At 38.8% G+C, this 23,146-nt stretch overlaps 1 protein-coding gene across 2 annotated transcripts in view; it reads left to right on the top strand.

Moving 5' to 3' along the window:
• Nucleotides 1-21,884, top strand: part of ZCCHC7 (zinc finger CCHC-type containing 7) — a 237,280-nt gene extending 215,396 nt beyond the window's left edge. For both annotated transcript variants that reach the window (XM_082843092.1, XM_082843091.1), the window contains exons 7-9: nucleotides 11,465-11,560; nucleotides 17,757-17,874; nucleotides 20,105-21,884. In XM_082843092.1, coding sequence (XP_082699218.1) covers nucleotides 11,465-11,560; nucleotides 17,757-17,874; nucleotides 20,105-20,547 — 657 coding nt within the window. In that variant the 3' untranslated portion in view covers nucleotides 20,548-21,884. The remainder of the gene's footprint in view (nucleotides 1-11,464; nucleotides 11,561-17,756; nucleotides 17,875-20,104) is intronic.
• Nucleotides 21,885-23,146: the final 1,262 nt, after the last annotated feature.

The following is a 23,146-nucleotide window of genomic DNA, read 5'->3' as shown; positions in this document are numbered from 1 at the left end:
AATAAGCACGAGTCGGGTATGGGGAGGGGGAGAAGTATGTGTTGTAAGTCATATGGAGTTATGGCAAAAATGAAAATCTCGGGGCTTATTTGGATCCCGTGTGTATTAGCTAATAAATATAATAAAGCTGTGGCTCTTTTATTCTACAATTTTTCAGTGATAGTTTATGTGCAATTGTATGCAAAATATATAAGCAGATTTGAATATGTTAAGCCCTGCGTGTGGTTGGTAGATGTATATTAATGTGGTTTCTGTGTTTTATAGTCTACCCCAATAAACATTCAGATAAAATATCCATGGATTCACACATGTATGTGTTCTTCTCTTTCCCTTCCCCCACATACTGTCTCCATGCCCTCCTCATCCCTCCACCCTCCATCAAAGCTTGTGGTCGTTTTCCATCCATGTACTAAAAGGTTCTTTGTAAACCAGGCCATTTGTCCATCATTGTTTGGGGTCCAAACAGTGGTAAGATACCCTGTCACCGATCCCTCGTACTATGAATGGCAGCTCCTCTCCGGACAATTGGCGGAGGGGCCAAGAAATATTCCTGAGAGGATTATTTAACCTTTCAATTTAGAGGGCACAAAGCCTGGCTGATTAATGAACTTTCTGATGGGCGCCGATAAGCGGATCTATTTCTTTATTTCCCCTAAAAGTGATTCCTTCTCCTGTCCATATTACTATAATCTTAAACATAAAATGTGGCAAATAGATTAAAAAACAGCACTAAAGAGTTTATCTGGCTGGCAAACTGAAGGAGCTAAATTAAAATTGGTAATGACAGCAGTGGCTCAGCCTCATATATGGTTTTTAAATGCACTGTGTATTTTGAAGAGACTTATTCTCCAGTGTGACTGGTAATGACTGCTTTGGGTGCAGAGTCTGGGGCTGGCTTCTGTTATCCCCCCCCACCCCCCAAAAAATGAGTTGTGTTATCTGGATGGCTGCAGACACATACGCATCCCCCTTTCTCACTGCATGGGCAGACAAGGTCGATAGCATTACAAGGTATTTGTGGCAGTGCTTGTTTCAGTTTTCAGAGCTGCCAGTTTCCAGGCGGATTTGAATTACAAAAGAAGAAGCTGGCATGAAAATTGAAAGGTTTTATCGGCTGGTCTGAAGCCTCATAGCACATTGCTTATTTATGCAGTCCATTTGCACCAGGAAATATAAAAAGGAAATACATTTTTAAAATAAGGCCATAAAGACCCAGATATGTTTAAGATGGCAAATAAAATATAGATACCTATAATATCTTTCCAGGAAACGATTTTCACTTAATGTTGCACATTACTTCAGAAGAGCATTTATGTTGCTGTCATAAATTTGTGCGTTTGTGTCACTATGTAGGTAGTCTCTGGGGATTAAGAAGGAAGCCTTTGCTAACTTACTTTAAAATTAAAATAGACAGAGGGATAGCTCTGCAGTTTGAGAGCTACATTGGATTTATTTAAATAGGGTGGTAAATTAAACTTAAACTAACATTTTTGCATTCCATGTAAAATTAGCTATGGCCCAGTGAATAAATGCCACTACCTTTGGAGAAAATTGGGATACTTTTTAAGCCATGAAGATTTAGAACATTCAGGAGGTGAATTACTGTGATCCTTACTGTCTTGCATATGTTCATTGTTCTCTGCTTACTGAGGTTTTCTTTTTTGTTGTTGGCTTTTTTGGGGGGTAGGGGTAGAATGTCATTTACAAAAAGAAAAATCATAAATTAATAAATTTAATAGCTCCTTTTTATAAAACTTATGCTTCATTCATTTTAGTCTGCAAATATATTGGCTTTCAGATTTTGCCTAACACTTAACATTGTGAACATATAATCTGGTTGGAGTTATACCAACAGTTTACTTCTAGTCTTATTACTGTAGCATAGTTTTGACTTGAAAAAGATACAGTCATGTAACCCCTTACACTCTAGGTTACGTAAAATGAAGATATAAGTATACAAACATACAGTACTTCAAGGACGTCAATAACCACACTGGTTATTTGCAACCTTCAGCCCACTGGCTTGTAAAACTTAAGAGTATCCAAAAGAGGGGTAGGGAAGAAATTACATGTACATAGGAAATATCAAATCAATAAAGCAACACCCTTTATTCTGCTACAATTCAAATGAACACTGTTTTAGAATCTGTTTTCCAATAAAGCAAATTACTCTCTGCTAAACCATGAGAAATGCAATTTTTTGCAATTTTCGTTTTCACCAGTGTCTGGTACCTTTCTCATGTTTTCATGACCTGGACTAATTACTTCATGTAGTTTTTTTTTAACAGAGAAAATATCAAAAGCATACACGTCTGCTGCATGCTAATGTTGTGCTGTACATTTTTTCATGAATTTTCATAAGGATTTTTTCTACATAGCATGTGTGGCTTAATGATGTAATCACCCGATAGACTAGAAAATGCTCCGAAGGAGACGTTCCGGTCTGTTGTGTACATAATACATGTTTCAAAAATCTGCCTAATTAAGGAATTACCCAATGGATTGGGAGTCTGTTGGGTACATGACATAGTTTTTTAACACATAAAAAATATAGGTATATCATTATATATGGTGTTTTTAATGGCATTTTTAGGATGTAGGGGAAATTAGTAGCAGTGTCCACTGGAATGCAATTGAATTCTTTCTTTTCACTGAGGAAAACTTAAAAATCTTCATAAAGGAAGCTTTGTTTTAAAATAGTTTCAAAGCCTTTAGCTTGAGGAGAGACCTTCTTCCCCGAATTTCTCAAAGGGAAGTAATACTGTGAATATTTGTCAGAACAGTATGCAAATGGAAGGCTTTGTCTAAAATCGTGGGTGGAATAGACCTGGAATTCAGATCCCCAGGTGTGAGGACCCACCCCAGAAAAACACTGAAAATGGAGGACAAGACATTAGCCTTTGTATCTTTGGTCATATGGAATCGTTTTTTGCCTTTTCAGACTCAGCTTTGGTTCAGTTCACTGCGAAACTATTTGCCCAACTTTAAAATTTCTTCCTTTGATTCCTTTAGGCCCCAACTGTGATTTTCCTTGAATATGTACCAGTTACATTTCTGTTGGCATTTATATTGTGAACAATACCAAAGGAAAGGGAGGGCATCCATTCTTACCCTGGCTACTTTTCATAAAACTAAATAAAATACTTAGAAAACTATATCTGATCTCTAGAGAAGGTAGTAAAAATAATATCTTCAAATAGGGGGAAAAAGTATATTTTAAATTCAAACTTTTGTTTTGCTCAAATGTCAAATTCATGCCATTAGGTCACTTCAACTAGTGGACTTTGACTATGTTGGCAAGCTTTTGGTTTGTTGTAACATTGTCTTGGCAAATCCTATTTGATTACTTGGGTTGAATATTTTAAAATACTTGAATATTGGGAGGAGGCTTGTGCTGTTAGTGAGTTTATTAAAAGAAGAAATTGGAAATATTTTTGAAAGAGTAAGGTAGTTTTCAAACATGAAAAGCATAATTGATTTGAGAGGTGTATATACAAATGTGACATAATTGATTTGAGAGGTGTATATACAAACATTGATATACAAATGTTCAGAAGGACTGGAGCTAAGCTCAGTGCTTTATCAATGTTACATTTGGTCATTAATACACTTACTTCAAGTACTTAATATATTTGCTTTTTAATATATACTCATATAACAAATTAGATTAATAAAAAACATAGTCTAGTCTTTAAGCATATGTATGATTTTAAAAATAAGTCTGTTTTGCATTCACAAGAGTAGAAAATTCCCTTTAGTTAGTGCAATTGATTGCAGATCGTATATAGTAATGAGCTTCAACTAGATACAAGCCCTCATTGGATCAAAGTCAGTTTAGATAAGGGCAGCTCAAGGTCACAGAGAGAGATGCCCAACAGGTCATTTGCATAAAAAATTACTGTTAGAAATAGGACACTGAGGCAGCTCTGGCGTTTTGATCTCTTGGCCTTTGTCATGGAGATTCCTAGTAGTGAAGGGAGTAAGGCCAGTGTCCTAGATAATGATTAACTGTTTTAATGGCATTCATTCATTCATTCCGCACTAACTACTCATGCAGAAAAAGGGTTATGTAAAATGACATTAGAAGAAAATCATTTGTAATCGTTGCATCGGGCTGCACTTTGAGGAGACATTAGGAGTAAATCCGTGGCATGGTAGGCTTATGCTTTATCTTCTGATATTTACTGAGTTTACTGGTGCATGAAAAGCTTTCAGCAAGAATAGCAGATGGGATGGACCTTTCATAGGTAACGCTATCTACCAGGTTATTACTTCTATATATTGATAGTAAAGTAATCTCTAAGATATCACCCTACAAATATAGATTATTTAAATGTCTGTAACAAAAAAAAAAGAAAAGAAAAAGATCTGCTTTCATAAATAGTTCATTTGGTTATCCATTGGGTCAAAGTCTTTAGATAAATCTTTTAACTTTAAAAAAAGTTCTAAAAACTACATTCATTCTCTTGCATTTAAGTTTTTGTCTGCAGTACAGACATGTATGACAGAATCTTGAACTTAGAGCTAATCAGTTGACACATTCTGCTTTAAATTGGACCTTTACTGTTAATTAAAAATAAAGACACACTCCAAGGCAGAAATATTGAGTCGCAAATTTATATTTCTAACACTTTAAGTAGCTGTAGGATTTTTGTTAGATCATAGTATGAAAACTTGTCCACTGGAAATAATTATTGAGTTTTCACTACTGTATTTTCTAATACAGAAATGTTCTCTAATTAGGTAAGATCTAGGCTGATTTCATTCCTATTAAATCCTACTACATGATAGTTTATTAAAATGAGAGTATGTAGATAGTGTTTGTTATGTCATTTACTAATTAATTATTGTGAAACAGTTTAAATTTCCATAGCACAATATAAATACTGTTGCTATTTTTATTAGTAATAATGGAAGTTTTTAACTAGTGATACTATTCAGATGAATGAACATCCAAATGTTTGCACTTCATCCAGGGGCATAAATGAACAGTGGGGCTAAATATGAAGCTTTTTGAATGAGATTTCTTTCAAGATAAAATAAGTATCAACATGAAACATGCTTTCAAAATCTTGGTTAAGAAGGATGTCTCTATTACTGGTACTATAAGACTGATTCCTATTCTCTTTGTATTACTAATTCCTTCCTGGTTCTGCCAGAGTACATAGCTAATTCTCAAGGTAAAGTATGAGAGATGCTTAGGAAGCTGTATTAATTTATTCAGCCTTTTTAATATATCAAAGCATAATTTTATACATTGTCCCTTAATGACATAAAAATTGATATAATTTCCCAAAGTATCCAAATTATTAACAATAACTAAAATGTATTGGATGCTTACTATGGGCCGTGTACTTTATATATGCATTACCTGATTATTCATTCATTAATATTTGCTGAACTCCTACTATAGGCCTAGGCCTGTTGTAGGAACCTGGGGTACAGCACTGAACAAAAAAACAGAATCCCTTCATGTTGGGGGATAGACAAAACAAACAAGTAAAATATACAGTATGTCAGATGTAGTAAGTGCCATGGAGTTTTAAAAAAGGAAGAGAGGGAGGGTAGTGAAGCAGCGTAGGGAACACCAGTTGGAAGGAGCTAGCAACGTTAAATAGGGTGGTTAGGAGGGCCTTACTAAGAAAATGACATTTGAGCCAAGACTTGAAGGAAGTGAAGGAGCTTACCATATTTACCTGGGAGAAGAGTGCTACAGACAGATGGAACAGCATTTAGTACTACTTGTAATTTCCTCAAACTTAAGCAATAAAATAATTAAATTCAGAGAAATTCTATAAAGCTTTTGCTCTGTATCCTCAATCAGTAGCAGAGATTTTCAGTATTCATATCTACTTTAAATACTTTTATTGGCTGCATAATTCATTTTCACTCGAAAATTTTAGAGGCTGTAACATCTACTCATTCACCACCTATTTATTGAGCACTTACTATGCTCTAGGTCAGGTGTTGGCAAACTTTTTTTGTAAAGAGCCAGACAGTAAATATTTTAGCTTGGCAGGCCAGTCAATGGTCTCTGTCATAACTTGATCCCTGTAGCATGAAAAGCAGCCTGGCTGGGTTCCAGTAATTTATGGACACTGAATTTTGAATTGTATATAATTTTCACATATTACAAAACATTCTTTTTTAAAATTTTTAAGCCATTTTAAAATGTTAAGATCATTCTTACCTTATAGGCCATACAAAACGGGCAGGAGGCTGGATTTGACCTGCCAGCCATAGTTTGCACACTTACTCTAGATTTGGGGCATAGGGATGCATAGTGGACTAGATGAAGATCCCTCCCCTCATGCACCTCGCATTCTAGAAATGGGGAAGCAGACGATAAACATAATAAATAACCAGTTTAGTATTCTAGAGGGTGAAATAGGGAAAGGAGGATCAGGAGCACTGTGGCCTTTACTCTGAGAGGAGGTGATAGGAATGAACCACTGAAGAGTTGTGTAGTAGTGTGACTATCCTTGTGTTCTGCGCTCCCAAGGAGAAGCCAGAAGCACCCGTAGGGGTACAGGTGGCCCCTCCTGTGAGGAAGTCCCTACCTGTATCCATTCCAATGTCTGGATATCCCTGCTAGTTTAGTTCTCATCAGCTCCCCTCATAATTACTTCCTGATTCATCTTGTCCTTTTGCGTAAGATTTGAACCAATGGAACTCTTATTCCGTGGACTAAACATAAGTGAACGTATTTTCCTTCTCATGAATCAATCTAGAATTCTGGGCTCAGAGATAAATTGTCATGTATTTGCACAAACACAAGTAGAGAAACTTTTAAACATAGGTAAGTTTTTCAGAGAATGTGTATAATCGGGGGAGGGGGTGGATTATTCTTTCATTGGTTATACTCTCTGCTAACAGTTGCCAGTTAGTTGTTGAGCCCATACCATTAGCTTCACACTAGCTTCCCATGCCACATGAAGTAAATCCAGCGCTCTTCACCCTTATTTATGATCTGGCCCCTCTTCACCTTTAGAACCTCCTTTTCTCCTGGTCTTCCTTCACCTACTACACTTCCAAGTTATAGATATTTTTCAGATACTCAAATATAGCAAGCTTATGCTCACCTCAGGGCTTTGCACTACCTGTTCCCCATGCCTTATGCCCAGAATGCTGTTTCCCCAGTGGTCACATACTTGGGGGGTTTTTGTTATAAGAAATGACCTTCCCAGTGAGAGTTTCCCCCAAAGTCAATCTGAGTCACCACCAATGACTCATTTACATAACTGTTTTAATTGCCTGCATACCATTTATTACTATCTGATACTGTCCGTGTGTGTGTGTGTGTGTGTGTGTGTGTGTGTGTTGGTTTTGTTCATCTGTCTTCCACCACTGGAGATGTGAGCAATGATTTTTGTCTTGCTCACTTCTCAATTAGCTGATCTTAGAACAGTATCTGGCATGTATTAGGTACTCAATAATTATTTTTTGAATAGATTAATGAAAGAATGTATATAGATGCTCATGCCATGTGCCCAGCACTCTGGTAAATGTCACTAATGGAGGCATCCTTGGACTTACATTTTGCTCTACTTCTCCCCTTCCTTTCTCCCATACACAGTGTGGTTTCTTGAAAAAGTCATCTATGTTCTGTTCTTTAGCATCTTTCTACTTGCAATAAACCCCTTACAATCTGGCTTGTGCCTCTGCCTCTCAAATGAAACTGCTCACACCAGTTTCCAGTTGCCAACAACTTCCTGGCTGTTAAGTCCAATGGATTTTGTAGTCTTCGTTGTACTTGATTCACCAGTAGCTTTTGACAGCTTCTTCCTTGAAACATTATCTGTTCTACCTTCACATCCATGGTACCCCCTCTTTTGGTTTTATTTCTTTCTCTTAAACCACATATACTCATGGTTGCAGTTTTGTATCACATCAAATAACATAGTTATCTTTTAGATGGAAAAATTATTTCTGCTTAGTAATTTCATGTCTTCCCGGTGCTCTACTACCTGAACAAATTTGTAAACTGCTGCATGAGTTCACATGCTTATGTGCATACCAGTTAAAACTGTATTTAAGGGACTTCCCTGGTGGCACAGTGGTTAAGAATCTGCCTGCCAGTGCAGGGAACACGGGTTTGAACCTGTTCTGGGAAGATCCCACATGCTGGGGAGCAACTAAGCCCGTGCACCACAACTACTGAAGCCCGCGTGCCACAACTACTGAAGGCCGTGCACCTAGAGCCTGTGCTCTGCAACAAGAGAAGCCACCGCAATGAGAAGCCCGCACACCACAATGAAGAGTAGCCCCTGCTCGCCGCAACTAGAAAAAGCCCGTGCACAGCAATGAAGACCCAATGCAGCCAAAAATAAATAGATTAATTAATTTTTTTAAAAAACTGTATTTAATGGCTTTTAGCTAGTCTTAATTCGTGACCCACGTTTTTTATTAGAGGATATAAAACATTTGTTGACTGTGTTTTTTGTTTGCTTGTTTTTTTTCTTTGATGTGCGGACCATTTTTAATGTCTTTATTGAATTTGTTACAATATTGCTTCTGTTTAATGTTTTGGTTTTTGGCCCGGAGGCATGTGGGATCTTAGCTCCCTGACCAGGGATCGAACCTGCATCCCCTGCATTAGAAGGCGAAGTCTTAACCACTGGACTGCCAGGGAAGTCCCTGACTGTGTTTTTGATTATATCCCAATTGGTAATAGCTGAGATTGTAAATTCCATTTTGTATTTTCATTAGAAAACATCTCACAGGTTATTGTCATCCTCGTTTTTCAATTTAGGAAATGGAGCTAAAAGTAAAGTTGTTTGAAGAAGGTTATTTTTATAACCTACAGATTATTTTCCTGTATTGAGAAAATAAAACATCCCACAGACCACCTATTCGCCACATTAAATAACAACAAAATCAGTTGACAGACCAGTTAGTTGGCCCTCTTTGTAGACACCCAATAAAGAATATAAGAAATAAACTTATCCAAGTTTATTCTCATCCTTTCAATCTCCAAAAAATATGGGGGGAATTAGTTTTTTCTCCTCTTGTTTAAAGCCCGTGCCACGTCAGGAGTTTTGCTCTATCCATCCTTTCTCTGTGTTTTCAACTTCTCCACCTCTATTAGCTTTCTCACATGTTCAGGTCTCTCCCATTTTAATAACAAACTCCACCAAATCCTCCTCCTAGATACTGACTGATCTTATTTTGCCCCTTCTTACTCATGCTTCTTAAAATAATATATACCTACTGTCTACTTTTCTTCAACTTCCATTCATTTTTTTAAACATTTCTTGTTATGAAATGTAATATACATAGTGAAAAGTGCATCAAACATATGTGTACAATTTAATAAATTAGTTATATAACACACTTAAGTTATATGACACCACTGTGTTCGAAAATAGAAAATTGCAGCTACCCCGAGATCCTCTGTGCTCTATTCTCTCCCCATAGGAAGTAACCACTGTCCTGGCTTTTGTGGGTAATCACTTCCTTCCTCTTCTTTATAGTTCTACCACCTTTGAATGCATGTCCTTCACTCTTCAACCTATTGCTTTCTACTCTTTCTACCTTCTTACTGATTCCAAAATTCTCACAATAAAGTTATCCATGAACAGTGCGAAATCTAAGGGTGTTTGCCAGCCCTAATCTCACTAGGCTTCTCTGCTGTATTTGACATCATAGATCAGTTCATCCATCTTGAAACTACTCTAAGGTCTATGACTATTCTCTGTGGCTCTGCTTCTTTACCCTCTCCTTCTCTGTCTCTTTCACAGGCTTTTCTGCCTGCCCCTCGTGTGTTGTTGTTCCCAGGGTTCCATCTTTAGCTCACTGCTGCTCATCTGGCTATGGCGATACTGTCCACTCTGGTCATTTCAGCCTCCACTATTAATGCAGCTTTCAGATCTAATCTTCAGCACAGATGTGTTTTCTAAGCTTTATCTTACATAGATAACTGCCTGGTGGACATCTGTCTCCACCTAGATACTCAACATCCAAAAAAGACTTCATCATCTTTCCCTCTAAATTGACTCTGCCTTCTTTTCCTACCTTTTCTGAATCAGTTGTTGACACTACTGCTCACCAGTTTACCCAAGTTAGAAACCTGAAAAGCATCCTAATTTCTCTTTACCCTCTACCTAAAATTTTCCATTTGATTTACAAATGGAAATTTGTACAAAATTACAAATTTACATCTAATTCTTTTAGAGTAAATTTAAATTTTTTATATTTCAAGGGAAGCTTTACCTGAGTTCCTTACCCATCCAATGATGGGTCCTCCTTTTCACTCCATTAATACCTTGTACACACTTCTATCACTGTGCTTACATTGTTGTCGTTATCTATTTTTATGTCTGTCATGTTCTACTGGGCTTTTATTCTCTGAGATACCTAATACGTAACACAGTATTGGGCACAATGCGGAATGGAATGAGGAGTGAGGAAGGTGAGGAAAGCACACATTGATGTTAAGAATAAAAGAATTGTTATGTTACACACTTCAATACACAGAACCATTTGAATATGGGGTCTCCACACTAAACTGTAGGAGGCAGTATTTCTTTTCTTCTTTTAATTTTATTTATTTATTTTTTATTATTATTATTTTTTTGGCTGCATTGGGTCTTTGTTCCTGCACGCAGGCTTTCTCTAGTTGTGGCAAGCAGGGGTACTCTTTGTTGCAGTGCACGGGTTTCTCATTGCGGTGGCTTCTCGTTGCAGAACACGGGCTCTAGGTGCACGGGCTCAGTAGTTGCAGCACGTGGGCCCTAGAGCACATGGGCTTCAGTAGTTGTGGCACATGGGCTCAGTAGTTGTGGCACACGGGCTCTAGGGCACATGGGCTTCAGTAGTTGTGGCATGTGGGCTCAGTTGTGGCCTGCGGGCTCTAGAGCGCAGGCTTAAGTATCTGTGACACACAAGCTTAGTTGCTCTGTGGCATGTGGGATCTTCCCGGATCAGGGCTCGAATCCATGTCCCCTGCCTTAGCAGGCGGATTCTTACCCACTGCGCTACCAGGGAAGTCCCAAGAACTTTTGTTAGGTAAGTGATTCCTTAGAAATACTGCCTCCTGGGACTTCCCTGGTGGCACAGTGGTTAAGAATCCACCTGCCAAGGCAAGGGACACGTGTTCGAGCCCTGGTCCGGGAAGATCCCACATGCCGCAGAGCAACAAAGCCTGTGCGCCACAGATACTTGAGCCTATGCTCTAGAGCCTGCGAGCCACAACTACTGAAGCCTGCACACCACAACTACTGAAGCCCACGAGCCTAGAGCCCGTGCTCTGCAACAGGAGAGACCCCCCCGCACCGCAACGAGGTGTGGCCCCCGCCCGCCACAACTAGAGAAAAGACCGTGCACAGCAACGAAGACCCAATGCAGCCAAAAATAAATAAATAAAAACCTTGAGGATATATATTTTTTAAAGTTCTTTTGGAAAGAACGAGGTTTTAATTTTCTTCTGACATTCACTAAATCTTCACAAATATTCATGTTGCAGACCAAACCTGGACCACCCAAAAAGCCAAAGACCCCTTCTGGACAATCAGCCTTAGTGTATTGCTACAACTGCGGGCAAGAAGGCCATTACGGACATGTAAGTTTAAGCGGAATTTGGGCATAAAGCGTTCTGTTGTTCAGGAGTGGTTGCTGAAAGATGAGCCCGAGTAATTCTGAACACATTTCTTTTATAAACTAATATCTTGATGTAAGACTTAATATATTTTCAACTGATTTACTTCTGTCCCTACCAGAGTAACAGATCTGTCAGAGCACATTCTTCTAAATGTTTTAAGTTTACATGCATGTTAGTCTAAAACAAATACAGCTCATAGAATCATTCAGACAAATAATAGTAGTCAATAGAATGGTTACAGTTCTCACGAGTTCTTAGGATTACTGGTACTTTGACCCAGCCAAATCGTGATTTTTAGATTTTCTATATAGTTCTCCAGTGTCTCTGGTTTTCCCCGGTACTGTGTTCAGTTAAATCTTTACCACTCGCATGCAAACCCTGACACTCGCTAGTGGAAAGACAGAGGTGCTGCATCATCAGCCATCCTGCCTACCCCACAAATGCCCCAATTCCCTATCCAACCTGCATATTTCCTAACCCTAACTGAAAGGGCCAAACTGTGTGTGTTCTAGATACTGAGGTGTCAAAGCAGAAACTTGCTGCTCTGAGGTGGGAATGAGTCTCCTAGCCAGTTATCTCATTAAGCATGAAACAGCAACAGCTCATCCCAGAGACAGGATGCAATAAGAATAGACTCACAGCCCATATGTTCTGGGAATCTTGAGACAGGAGGAAAGGCAGTGGCACAAGAAGTAGAAAATTTGTATGGAGAAATACACTCCCAGTCTCCAGATAGGCTTCTAATAGCCTAGAAACCAAAATATACTAATATCAAGTCAGATCTGATGACAGGAGGTGGAAAGCACACAGAGGTAGGGAGTCTACAAAATGGATAGAGGTGTGAGCAGTAGGATGGAACGGTATTGCAGGTCACGTGTTGAGTTGTGACCATGGCACTTCACCAGTGCAGACCTTGGGGACAGAGCTCTACGATACGGGGAGAGACAAAAAGTCTGGAGAAGAAAAAGTGTGGGACAGAGTCCATCAACAGATGGAGTTTTTCTTCCACATTGGGACAGCAGGACCGTGGAGTGAAGGGATAGAATATGAAAGAGAGGATGGAGCTCTGATCCTCAGTTTAATTTTTGCTCTACTACTGACTTAACCATGTGACTTAAAACAACCCGCTTTTTCTCCCTGGTCTCCAGTTTCTTTATTTCCAAAGCAAAGAAGTTGTACAGGGAGAGCTCTCAGCACTGATTTGCTATTTCCAATGTGATCAGATCCATGGTATGGGGATACAGACGGAGGGACCTTGCAGTATAATTACTTCACTTCTATAGAAATCACACTGAAAAGCTAGTTTGAGAATACCTTGTTTTTGCAAAATTGTCATCTCTAGATCTTTTACTGCTCTGTGTATTCCTCCTTGTTGCCAAAACTCAGATGTTGTTTAGTGAACATATTCACATAAGCAGTCCACTGCCACACGAATCACACAGATGTACAATTTATGCTTGCTTACCTCTTTAAAGCAAAAGGTATAATTTTAGCATTTATGTTTGTTCAATTAAGGAAAAACAGTTAGAGTTGGACACATACTGCTTACTAGTCACTCCTGTTAATGTAGATAGGAAATATATTAAAAGCATTTGGAACTTATCCCTGAAATCTAGATTTAGATAATTTTTAATTTACCATAAAGCAAATTTGGCAGCCTCATTGCTGCCATAGATGAAGAACTCTAGATTATCCACACTAATGAAGAAGATCAGTGGTGTGGCTAATCCAGAATAGTAGATAAATTATATAGCCAACTATCAATTGTCTGTGCTAATGGAGGGGACCAGCGATGTGGATAATCAAAATATAATTTACATTTAGCTTTGGAAAGTGTTTATAGTACTATATAGCTCTGTAGAGCCACATCAGTCTAGACTGTATAGGAGACTCGGCAGGTAGTTACAGCTGTCTGAGGGCCCCTCCCCTTCAGTTTCAGAACTTCAGCTCTATAGATGTTAATAAATAGCTTCTTCATGTGAAAGATACTCTAAGGGGAATGTGGCATCGCCCTTCCCTAATTCCACTCACTGTAACTGGGGAGGCAGGGACAATCACAGCAGCTCCATATGAGGCAAACTGCAATAGGAAACAGTACTCACCATGTAAAGAGACTACTCCAGGATGAGTGGGGCGCTGGGAATATATCAAGAGCTCTAGTACCTTTTTGTAATTGTAATTTGCTCTTAATATTCTATAGAATCTGTCTTAGTCTCTTCAGGCTGCTATAAACAAACTACCATAGACTGAGTGGCTTACAAACAACAGGAATTTATTTCTCACCACAACCATGGTGCAGAATCAGTGTCTTGTGAGGGCCACTTCCTCATAGATGGCACTTTCTTGCTGTGTCCTCACATGGTGGAAGAGGCTAGAGAGCTCTGTGGGGTCTCTTTTACAAGAGTTCCACCCTCGTGATCTAATCACCTCCCAAAGGGTCCACCTCCTAATACCATCACCTTGGGGTTTAGATTTCAACACATGAATTGGGTGGGGGGATACACAAACATTCAAACCATAGTAGAATCTTCGACCCAAATCTTTTTTTTTTTTTTTTTTTTTTTTGCGATACGCAGGCCTCTCATGTTGTGGCCTCTCCTGTTGCGGAGCACAGGCTCCAGACGCGCAGGTTCAGCAGCCATGGCTCACGGGCCCAGCCGTTCCACGGCATGTGGGATCTTCCCAGACCGGGGCACGAACCCGTGTCCCCTGCATCAGCAGGCAGACTCTCAGCCACTGCGCCACCAGGGAAGCCCCTAGATCTTTTATGGGTATCATTTCTTCTGGAAACTTGGTGCCACCGTGGATAGTGATTTATAAAAGCAATTCTTTATGTTACCCTATAGGTTTGCCTTATAACTTTCAACACCCAAAAAAGCCCAAAAAGATCCAGAAACTCAACAACAGGTTAAATCTGAGGATAGTTGGAAGGAGGAAATTATAAAGATAAGAACCAAAATTACTGAAATAGAAAACATGATTAATAGCATCATCAAAACCAAAAGCTGGTTCTTTGAAAACATTTTCTTTTCAAAAGAAAAGAGACTTCTGGAAAAACTGCTCGAAGAAAAGGAAAAGATACAAATAAACAATGAGTGAAAAAGTGTAAATAGCTTAAAATACAGTATAATTTTTTACTTAAAGAATACTGTATAAACTTCATAAAGTTCAATGTTAGGGACTTCCCTGGCTGTCCAGTGGTTAAAACTCTGTGCTTCTACTGCAGGGGGCACAGGTTTGATCCCTGGTGGGGGAACTAAGATACTGCATGCTGCATGGCCAAAAAACAAACAAAAAATAAAGTTCAATGTTAAATCTGAAAATGCAGCTAAAATAAATAATTCTCTGCAAAAATATAAATTAATCAAAATGATTGAAGAACAAACTTAGATGAACCAATACCACTAAAGAAACTGAATTAATAATCAGAATTCTCCCCACCAAAATATACCAGACCCAGGTAGGTTCGTAGTCAAGTGTTACCAAACCTTATCTATTCAGATAGATAATCCAAAGAACACCACTCACCTTAAGTCTGTGAAACTATTATGACCTAAAAATACTTCAAAATATCTACAGAATGTTACCATTTTTGTGAAATCTGAACACTTCAAAGTTATACTATTGTTTATTGGAATATTTATTAATAGTAAGAGTATTAAAACATGAGAATGGCAGGCACCAACTTTAAGACCATGGCAGCTTCTGGAAAGGGAAGGAGATGAATGGGAAGTGGGAAGGAGAGTTAGACAGAGGATCTCATTATATCGTTAATGCTTAGGGGGAAACAACTAAATTAAGGGTAAATGTTGATTTTATAAAGCTAAATGGTTAGGTACAGATTTCCATTACTTTATTTTCTATACTTAAGTGTATATTTAGAATGATTCCTAGTTTTTAAAATCTACAAATTATGTTTCTAAGTGTATGGTGGCCAGTTTGGTCAAGTATCTTAGAATTACAAGTTGACCTCTTGCTCTGTTGGTGGAAATGTAAATGGATACAGCCACTATGGAAAATAGTATGGAGGTTCCTTAAAAAACTACAAATAGAACTACCGTATGACCCAGCAATCCCACTACTAGGCATATACCCTGAGAAAACCATAATTCAAAAAGAGTCATGTACCACAGTGTTCATTGCAGCTCTATTTACAATAGCCAGGACATGGAAGCAACCTAAGTGTCCATCGACAGATGAATGGATAAAGAAGATGTACATATATACAATGGAATATTACTCAGCCATAAAAAGAAACGAAATTGAGTTATTTGTAGTGAGGTGGATGGACCTACAGTCTGTCATACAGAGTGAAGTAAGTCAGAAAGAGAAAAACAAATAGTGTATGCTAACACATATACATGGAATCTAAAAAAAAAAATGGTTCTGAAGAACCTAGGGGCAGGACAGGAATAAAGACACAGACGTAGAGAATGGACTTGAGGACACGGGGAGGGGGAATGGTAAGCTGGGACGAAGTGAGAGAGTGGCATGGACATATATACACTACCAAATGTAAAATCGATAGCTAGTGGGAAGCAGCCGCATAGCACAGGGAGATCAGCTCGGTGCTTTGTGACCACCTAGAGGGGTGGGATAGGGAGGGTGAGGGGGAGATGCAAGAGGAAGGGGTTATGGGGATGTATGTATATGTATAGCTGATTCACTTTGATATAAAGCAGAAACTAACACACCATTTTAAAGCAATTATACTCCAATAAAGATATTAAGAAAAAAAAAGAATTACAAGTTGAGTATATAATGACAAAGTTATGATAAATCAGCTGAATTCTATGCAGATATTTCACATACTTTCTTCCTAAGAGGTACAGATTTTCCGCATTATCTGAAAGTAGAGCGTTCCTGTGAAACCTTTCCTAAGCCAAAGTAGCTGTAAAGCAAAGCAGCAGTTACCTTACAACACATCTTTCTAACGAATGCAAAAAATAAATGGAGATAAAGCACAGATGCTCACAGACACAGTTCAAAGCTATGGTGGCTTGATGCCGAGATGCTGAGTGTAGTTCCTGGGGGAGGAGCTTGGTGGTGCCACTCTCACTGCTCCGGGTGCTCACTGTCTCTGTATGGTTGCTGCAAAACAAATGCTAAACACCATTTTCACTTTTCACCTTTTCTTGTAAAGGTGAAAATCCTCTTCATATTTCTTTCTGCTAGTGAAAACAGGTCTTTCATAAAAGTGAAGCGGTATAAAGCAAACTTTTTAAAAGCAGGGGATGCTTGTAGTTTAATTTTCTTCAGTACCTAGCTAAGAAGCACTGAACGTTTATAATAAATTTTAGGCAAGATGGCAGAAGACAGAAGCGGAAAGTTCCAAAATGAAGCCTCTTTCAAATGAAAGACATTATTTGGTTTGAGACAAGCTGAATGGATATGTGTCACAGACCAGGATAAACAAAGCCTACTACATGGGACGTGGGTCAGGCCAAGGATGTGGATTTGGAAAGTAGCAGCTACCAGAAGGCCAGAGTCAGGAGAGTAGGGAGCTGTCCTGGGGTGAGTGAGAGGAGTGATCTCTTCTTGAGTAGGGGGAGCAAAGAGAAGAGAGGTTTCCTTCAGAACTACCTAGGAACATTTTCAAGCTAGGCACAACCCACCACCACCCTGCTCCCCACCACAAGAATCACTGCCCTTGTGAGCAGTGAGTGTTGGCTTAAAATAAGCTTGCAAAAAACTACTTGTGTGGATGAAAAGGAGTAAAGGGCTAAGAATTTACCCCCACATTGAGGGTGTACATGTGAAGAGAAGAAGAAAAGGAGAAACCCTTGATGGAAGGCTGTTAGAAGAGACAGACAAGCAAAGAGCGGATAAAACATAATTTTAAATAAAATAATCCCTGCTACAGAGGGACAAGGCATTGCTGGGGGAGAGGGTTGGCAGGGAAGATTTAAAGAAGATAAGAAGGGTTTTGTAGGTAAAGAAATAAAGGAAGAAAATCCAAGCCTGAAAGACTAGCATGTAAGCACAATCGGGTGTTTGGCTGATCCTCCCAGTGTCCCAGCAAGACCACATCCTGCAGCCACAGTGTGAGTATCAGCAATGGGGGCTCGTCACTAATTACAGTGGTCCATAATCTTACAAAAAAAGTTGTCTGAACAGTGTGACCTTGTGACATCATAATTTCAAATACAATTTGCAGGAATGTACAGAAAGACGAATGTTTAGCCAGACCTTTCCAACATCTCCATTCATCTACTACTATGATGACAAATACGAAATCCGAGAGAGAGATCAGAGAATAAAACGAAAAGTGAAAGGTATGTTACTAGATTTCTTACTAAATCACCTTTGCAATAGTTCCTTAATTTCTTTTTTTGCACTGTCTTTGCAAACTGCTTTGTGGGCCTTTGGTTAGGACAGAAAATGTTTTTAATAGTTACTATAGAAACTGGAACTTTCTTTTTTTCTTGTCTTTTTTAAAAATTTATTTATTTAATTTATTTATTTTTGGCTGCGTTGGGTCTTTGTTGCTGCACGTGGGCTTTCTCTAGTTGCGGCGAGTGGTGGCTACTCTTTGTTGCGGTGCGCGGGCTTCTCATTGCAGTGGCTTCTCCTGTTGCAGAGCTTAGGCTCTAGGCACGCGGGCTTCAGTAGTTGTGGCTCGTGGGATCTAGAGTGCAGGCTCAGTAGTTGTGGTGCACGGGCTTAGTTGCTCCACGGCATGTGAGATCTTCCCAGCCCAGGGCTCGAACCCGTGTCCCCTGCATTGGCAAGTGGATTGTTAACCACTGCGCCACCAGGGAAGCCCGAAACTGGAACTTTCTTGATCTCCAGAAATCAAGCACCCACTTCCAAAATCCTGTGTTTTAATCTATTCACCGTGAACATTTTTCTCACATAATGATCATTTTAGAAAATGTCCAGAAAATACTTATATCCATTTATGCATGCAGAGTTTTTAAAGCTTCCTTTGAGATTTTTCTTTTAGACAAATAATTATGTTCTCCCTCTTTATATCTCTAGTATTTTTCAAGCAAAGAAAAGCTTGCCCTGCTAGGTGATTCCTGGAGCTTCCCCAAAGAAGTCATTTTTTATTGGCCACCATTATGAACAGAGCTCCAGATCCACAGCCACCCTCCATTTCTTTATTTGCTGTTGCTAACATAATGTTCTTTCTCACCAAATTATTTTATAATTTAGGCTTATTTTCTCTGCCACTCTTCTTTCTTGCTGTATGCTTCACAGTGGTTTACAAAGTTACTTTTTTTGCTTTCAGGACCAAATAGTTCTATATTTTTCAAGTTAACTCATACATTGTTGACTCTTGGCCTTTTCATTATTCTCTTCCAGACTCTCTCTGAGTTCAGGTCCTTTCAAAACGAAGATAGTAATTTTGGAGGAAAGTAGAGGAATTACCTCTCAACTTCTGCATATTTTATCTCTCTATGTAGAGAAATTATAGTACAAGAAGATAATGATTAGACAACTAAATTTTTAAAAGATTACAAAGAAATGCACCAAAATGGCATCTCTGGATTAAAGGGTTGTGGATGCTTTCTTTGTTATTTTCTCTGTACTTTTCTGTATTTCCCAACTTTTCTTTAATGAGCATTTATAACTTTTATAATCAGGGAAATACCCTTTGTTCTCCTTTTTAATTAGTTATATCAGCAACTCTGTGGCACAGATCCACTTTGAGACTCACTATATTGGACTTTATATTTTATACTGAAGTCTATAAGTACTTATGGATACTTACTTTTGCTCTATATTCTAGAATTCAGTTTTGTGCCCTAAGTATACTACTTCGCACTCTGTCCCATTTTTTTATTGGTGACTTCTTTAATCTTTCAAGGTTCTGTTGACCTTAGTTTTCATCCCTCACTGTAACCTCATCTCCCACTTATCCCATCAGAATCACTACCATCAGATGCTTACAGTAAGAGTGCCAAGTCCTGATAAAATATAACATCAGATCTGGCACTTAAACCTCTTAGATACACAAGTGTGTGCACATGTGCACACTCAGTCTCTAAGCCAGTGATCTCTACTCTGGAGGAATAATCTGGAGGAATAATCTCCTGTCCAGTATGGCATTCACCTATAAGTACTGTGGCCAGACTTTATCTTCAGAGTATAATTGAAATGTCATATGAAACTGTCAAAAGGCCACATTATACATCTTGCTTCACCTTATCATCAAGGGCTGTCTCTATCACTGCAGGAACTTGAATTGGTCACACGTGACTTTTCACAAAGCTGACATGATTACTGCTCTCACTGGTCCCTGTCTCCCTTGTTGAACCTAGTTAAACTGTATTGAACAAAATAAGTATCATTGGATTTCTGGATGTTTTCCATGTTTAGAAATATAGAACTACAACCATTGAGTTTTTAGTGAGTGATTTTTTTACCTTAGGGCTCTTTAGAATGTCATATCATTAATGCATTTAAATGTCTGGCTTCCCTCTCTGCTAAGTTATTTACAGACCAATGAAAGCTCTGCATGGAGTTGCTGAATATGCAGAAATACTTTATGTTTTCCAGAACTTCAGAAGAATGGGGACTTTCCAAGGCAGTTCAAGAGGCCTCACATGGAAGCAGCAGATAAGAGGCCCCACCGTGATATGAGGAAGAGCCATGCCTCATGGAGAAGTAACACGTGGCCTCAAGAAAAGAAAGAAACCCAAAAAGAAGCCATGAACAGGACCAGCAGAGAGCGTGAGAAGCACAGGAAGGCTGACAAGTGTCATGAAGTGGATGAGGACTACCCCAGGGGCCCCAGAGTCCACTCTTCTCCTGGCACTGTCAAAACCCAGAAGCCTCACAAGCCCTTTCACCACTCATTGCATTACCACAAGCCAAGAGAAGACAGGCTGCCCAGAGAGGGCAGGAGGGTCAGGCATAAGAAAAAGGAGAGCTGTTTGGAGGATGATGGCAATGATAATTTATTTCTCATTAAGCAGAGGAAAAAAAAGTCTAAGCTGTGAGTTAGCTTCTGATTTGGCTTCCCAGTGTTTGGTCTTCATGTCTACAACATCCTGGCAATATTTGTATTACCTATGATTAAATAAAATGAGGTTTTTGTTTTTGTTTTTTTAATCTCAGCCATACCTAGAGCTATTGAACAAAGTCCTTGGAGATCTCAGTTCTCTGTGTCCAACAGGTTATTAGGTAAGAAAACAAAGATAAACTCGGACTTCCCCTGTTCCAGGACGTCATTTTTATTCACTCAGTACCCTAGGGATAGGAAGAATTAATCTTTTCATACAAAAAATTTTTTTTAATATTTTGAAAAAATAAAGCTCATTAAATGTATGCAGTGTATGAAAATTAAATCCTTGCAAGAAGATAAATTAATGCTAATATGAAAAATTCATCACTTTTTCAGCATTCCTTTTTTTTTTAATATCGGAAAGGATAATAACTATATATCTAAATCTGGCTTTTCTTGCTTCTGAAGCTGATGTCAGAATCTTACTTTGGTCAGCGTATCACAGGCTGAAAATGAGGGTGTCGTCATTGAAGCACTGAAGAGACAGGGCATTGGGTTTTAGAGCAAAATACAAGTAAGGAATCCATCCAGAGTAAATGTTGAGAAACAGATTTCCTGAAACAAGTGAAAAGAGTCATCAAAAATTTTAACTTAATCACAAGGAAGTCATTTTTACCATTTTTACAGCCGTACTTGAGGAAGACTGTCCCTCAGATTTTTAAGATGAATATCATCCAACTTAAAAAATTGTTTTGGGGGCTTCCCTGGTGGCACAGTGGTTGAGAGTCCGCCTGCCGATGCAGGGGACATGGGTTCGTGCCCCGGTCCGGGAAGATCCCACATGCCGCGGAGCGGCTGGGCCCATGAGCCATGGCCGCTGAGCCTGCGCATCCGGAGCCTGTGCTCTGCAACAGGAGAGGCCACAACAGAGAGAGGCCCGTGTACCACAAAAAAAAAAAAAAAAAATTGTTCTCTTGGGTTTTTTAACTACCACAGAGTTACACAGAAGTTTTTATACTTGTGAACCTTTTGTACTTATCAGAGCCTAATGTTAGAATAAGAAAAATAAAATGTCTGAAATAGAGTAAATAAATTTGTCTACTATGTAAAAGGACAAAGAGAGTTTGAGTAGTCACAAAGGGTGTACTTGGGTTGGACAAGTAAGTAAAGTTATAAAATCTCTATAAACTGGGGTCAAATGCCCTTACTGTGCCCAAGCACTAGCTTTATGCCAGAATAAAATGAGATGGAGTAACAAAATGTTTCTCCATGTTCTCCAACAATTGGAATCTTAAATTTGTGTTTTCCTCTTTGTGAAGTACACAGTCTGCTGTATATCTGGTAGGATTAGCTCTTTTCTTTTGGAGGGCAAGGGAGAATCTCTCCTCTAGAATCAGACTTGGTGTCTTTAGTTTACCACCTTCCCTGTGGCTGCCCAGCTTTCAGCTAAGTGTCAAGCATTCGTTGTGTGTTGGTGGTTGGCTTCCTAACATCTACTGGGATTGTTCTGACCCTAAGGTAAGTGGGCACAGTCTTTTAATACCCTGCTAAAAGTGGCAGCCATGAAAAATGGCTTCATAGAGTGGTAAGCCTTGAGATAATTGGCATTATTTCTTAGTAGAACCTGGGACAGGTGTGACTTATTACTGATGTGGTGTGACTAGCATTCCTTCAGATCTGAGGACCTCTGCTTTCAGGGCAGAAGTGAGATTGCCTTTCATACTTAGAAAATTGTTTGGAGGAGGGAAGAAATGAAGCTCTTCTTCTATTTGTTTCTGCACATTATCTTCTTTTTCCTCCCAAATTTTATTTTTTTTTATTAGACAAACATTTTGTTCTGGGGTATAATTTACCCTTCAGGTCCATGCATTTATATGCAGATAGGAAAGGAGGCTGAGGTACTTCACTTTGGGGCATTAGGATGATAAGGAAAGAACAGAAACACAAGAGGAGCTTCTGCTCCATTCCCTCTTCATTGCCCTTGGCACCTGGCTCTTACACCTAGTGTTCAGTTAGTCAGTCTACTCACACATTAACTTTCCATACAAGAATGGGGAGTTTAAAATATTTAGTGATTTGACAATCAAATAAGACTTTAAATGGATAAATGTGGTTAAGAGAAAAGGAGATGTCCCAAACAATAAGGATCCACATAGTTGCTAAGATTGAGAAGACTCTAAACATCTTTTGCCTCTGGTCCCACTTTGATTAGAAAGAAGCAGCCTGAGTAGCTCCTTTCCTGGATTCTAGCTTGATTCATGTTTGGCTTTCTTAGAGCACAGAGAAACCGTCTCCCATTTTCTCAATGGAAAGCCTTGCTTTCGTGGACCATGCTACTGACAGTGCCTATTATTTCAGAACCATGCTATTAACAGTGCTTATGATCAGCTCTTTATTTTTATGTTATACAAGGAGTACATATTCTTTTTAAGGGGGAAAAATATTTTTAAAAATTTTTTCTAGTTACCATTTGTCATCATACAAAGTTATTACAATATTATTGACTGTACTCACCATACTGTACATTTCATCCCCATGACTCATTTATTTTTTAACTGGAAGTTTGTACCTTTTTTTTTAAATTGAATTATAAT

Source organism: Leucopleurus acutus (assembly GCF_964270905.1).
Source record: "Leucopleurus acutus genome assembly, chromosome: 7".
In the NCBI taxonomy this organism is placed as follows: Eukaryota; Metazoa; Chordata; class Mammalia; order Artiodactyla; family Delphinidae; genus Leucopleurus; species Leucopleurus acutus.
The sequence above is the reverse complement of the archived record's forward strand: the minus strand, read 5'-3'. Positions and strand labels throughout refer to the sequence as shown.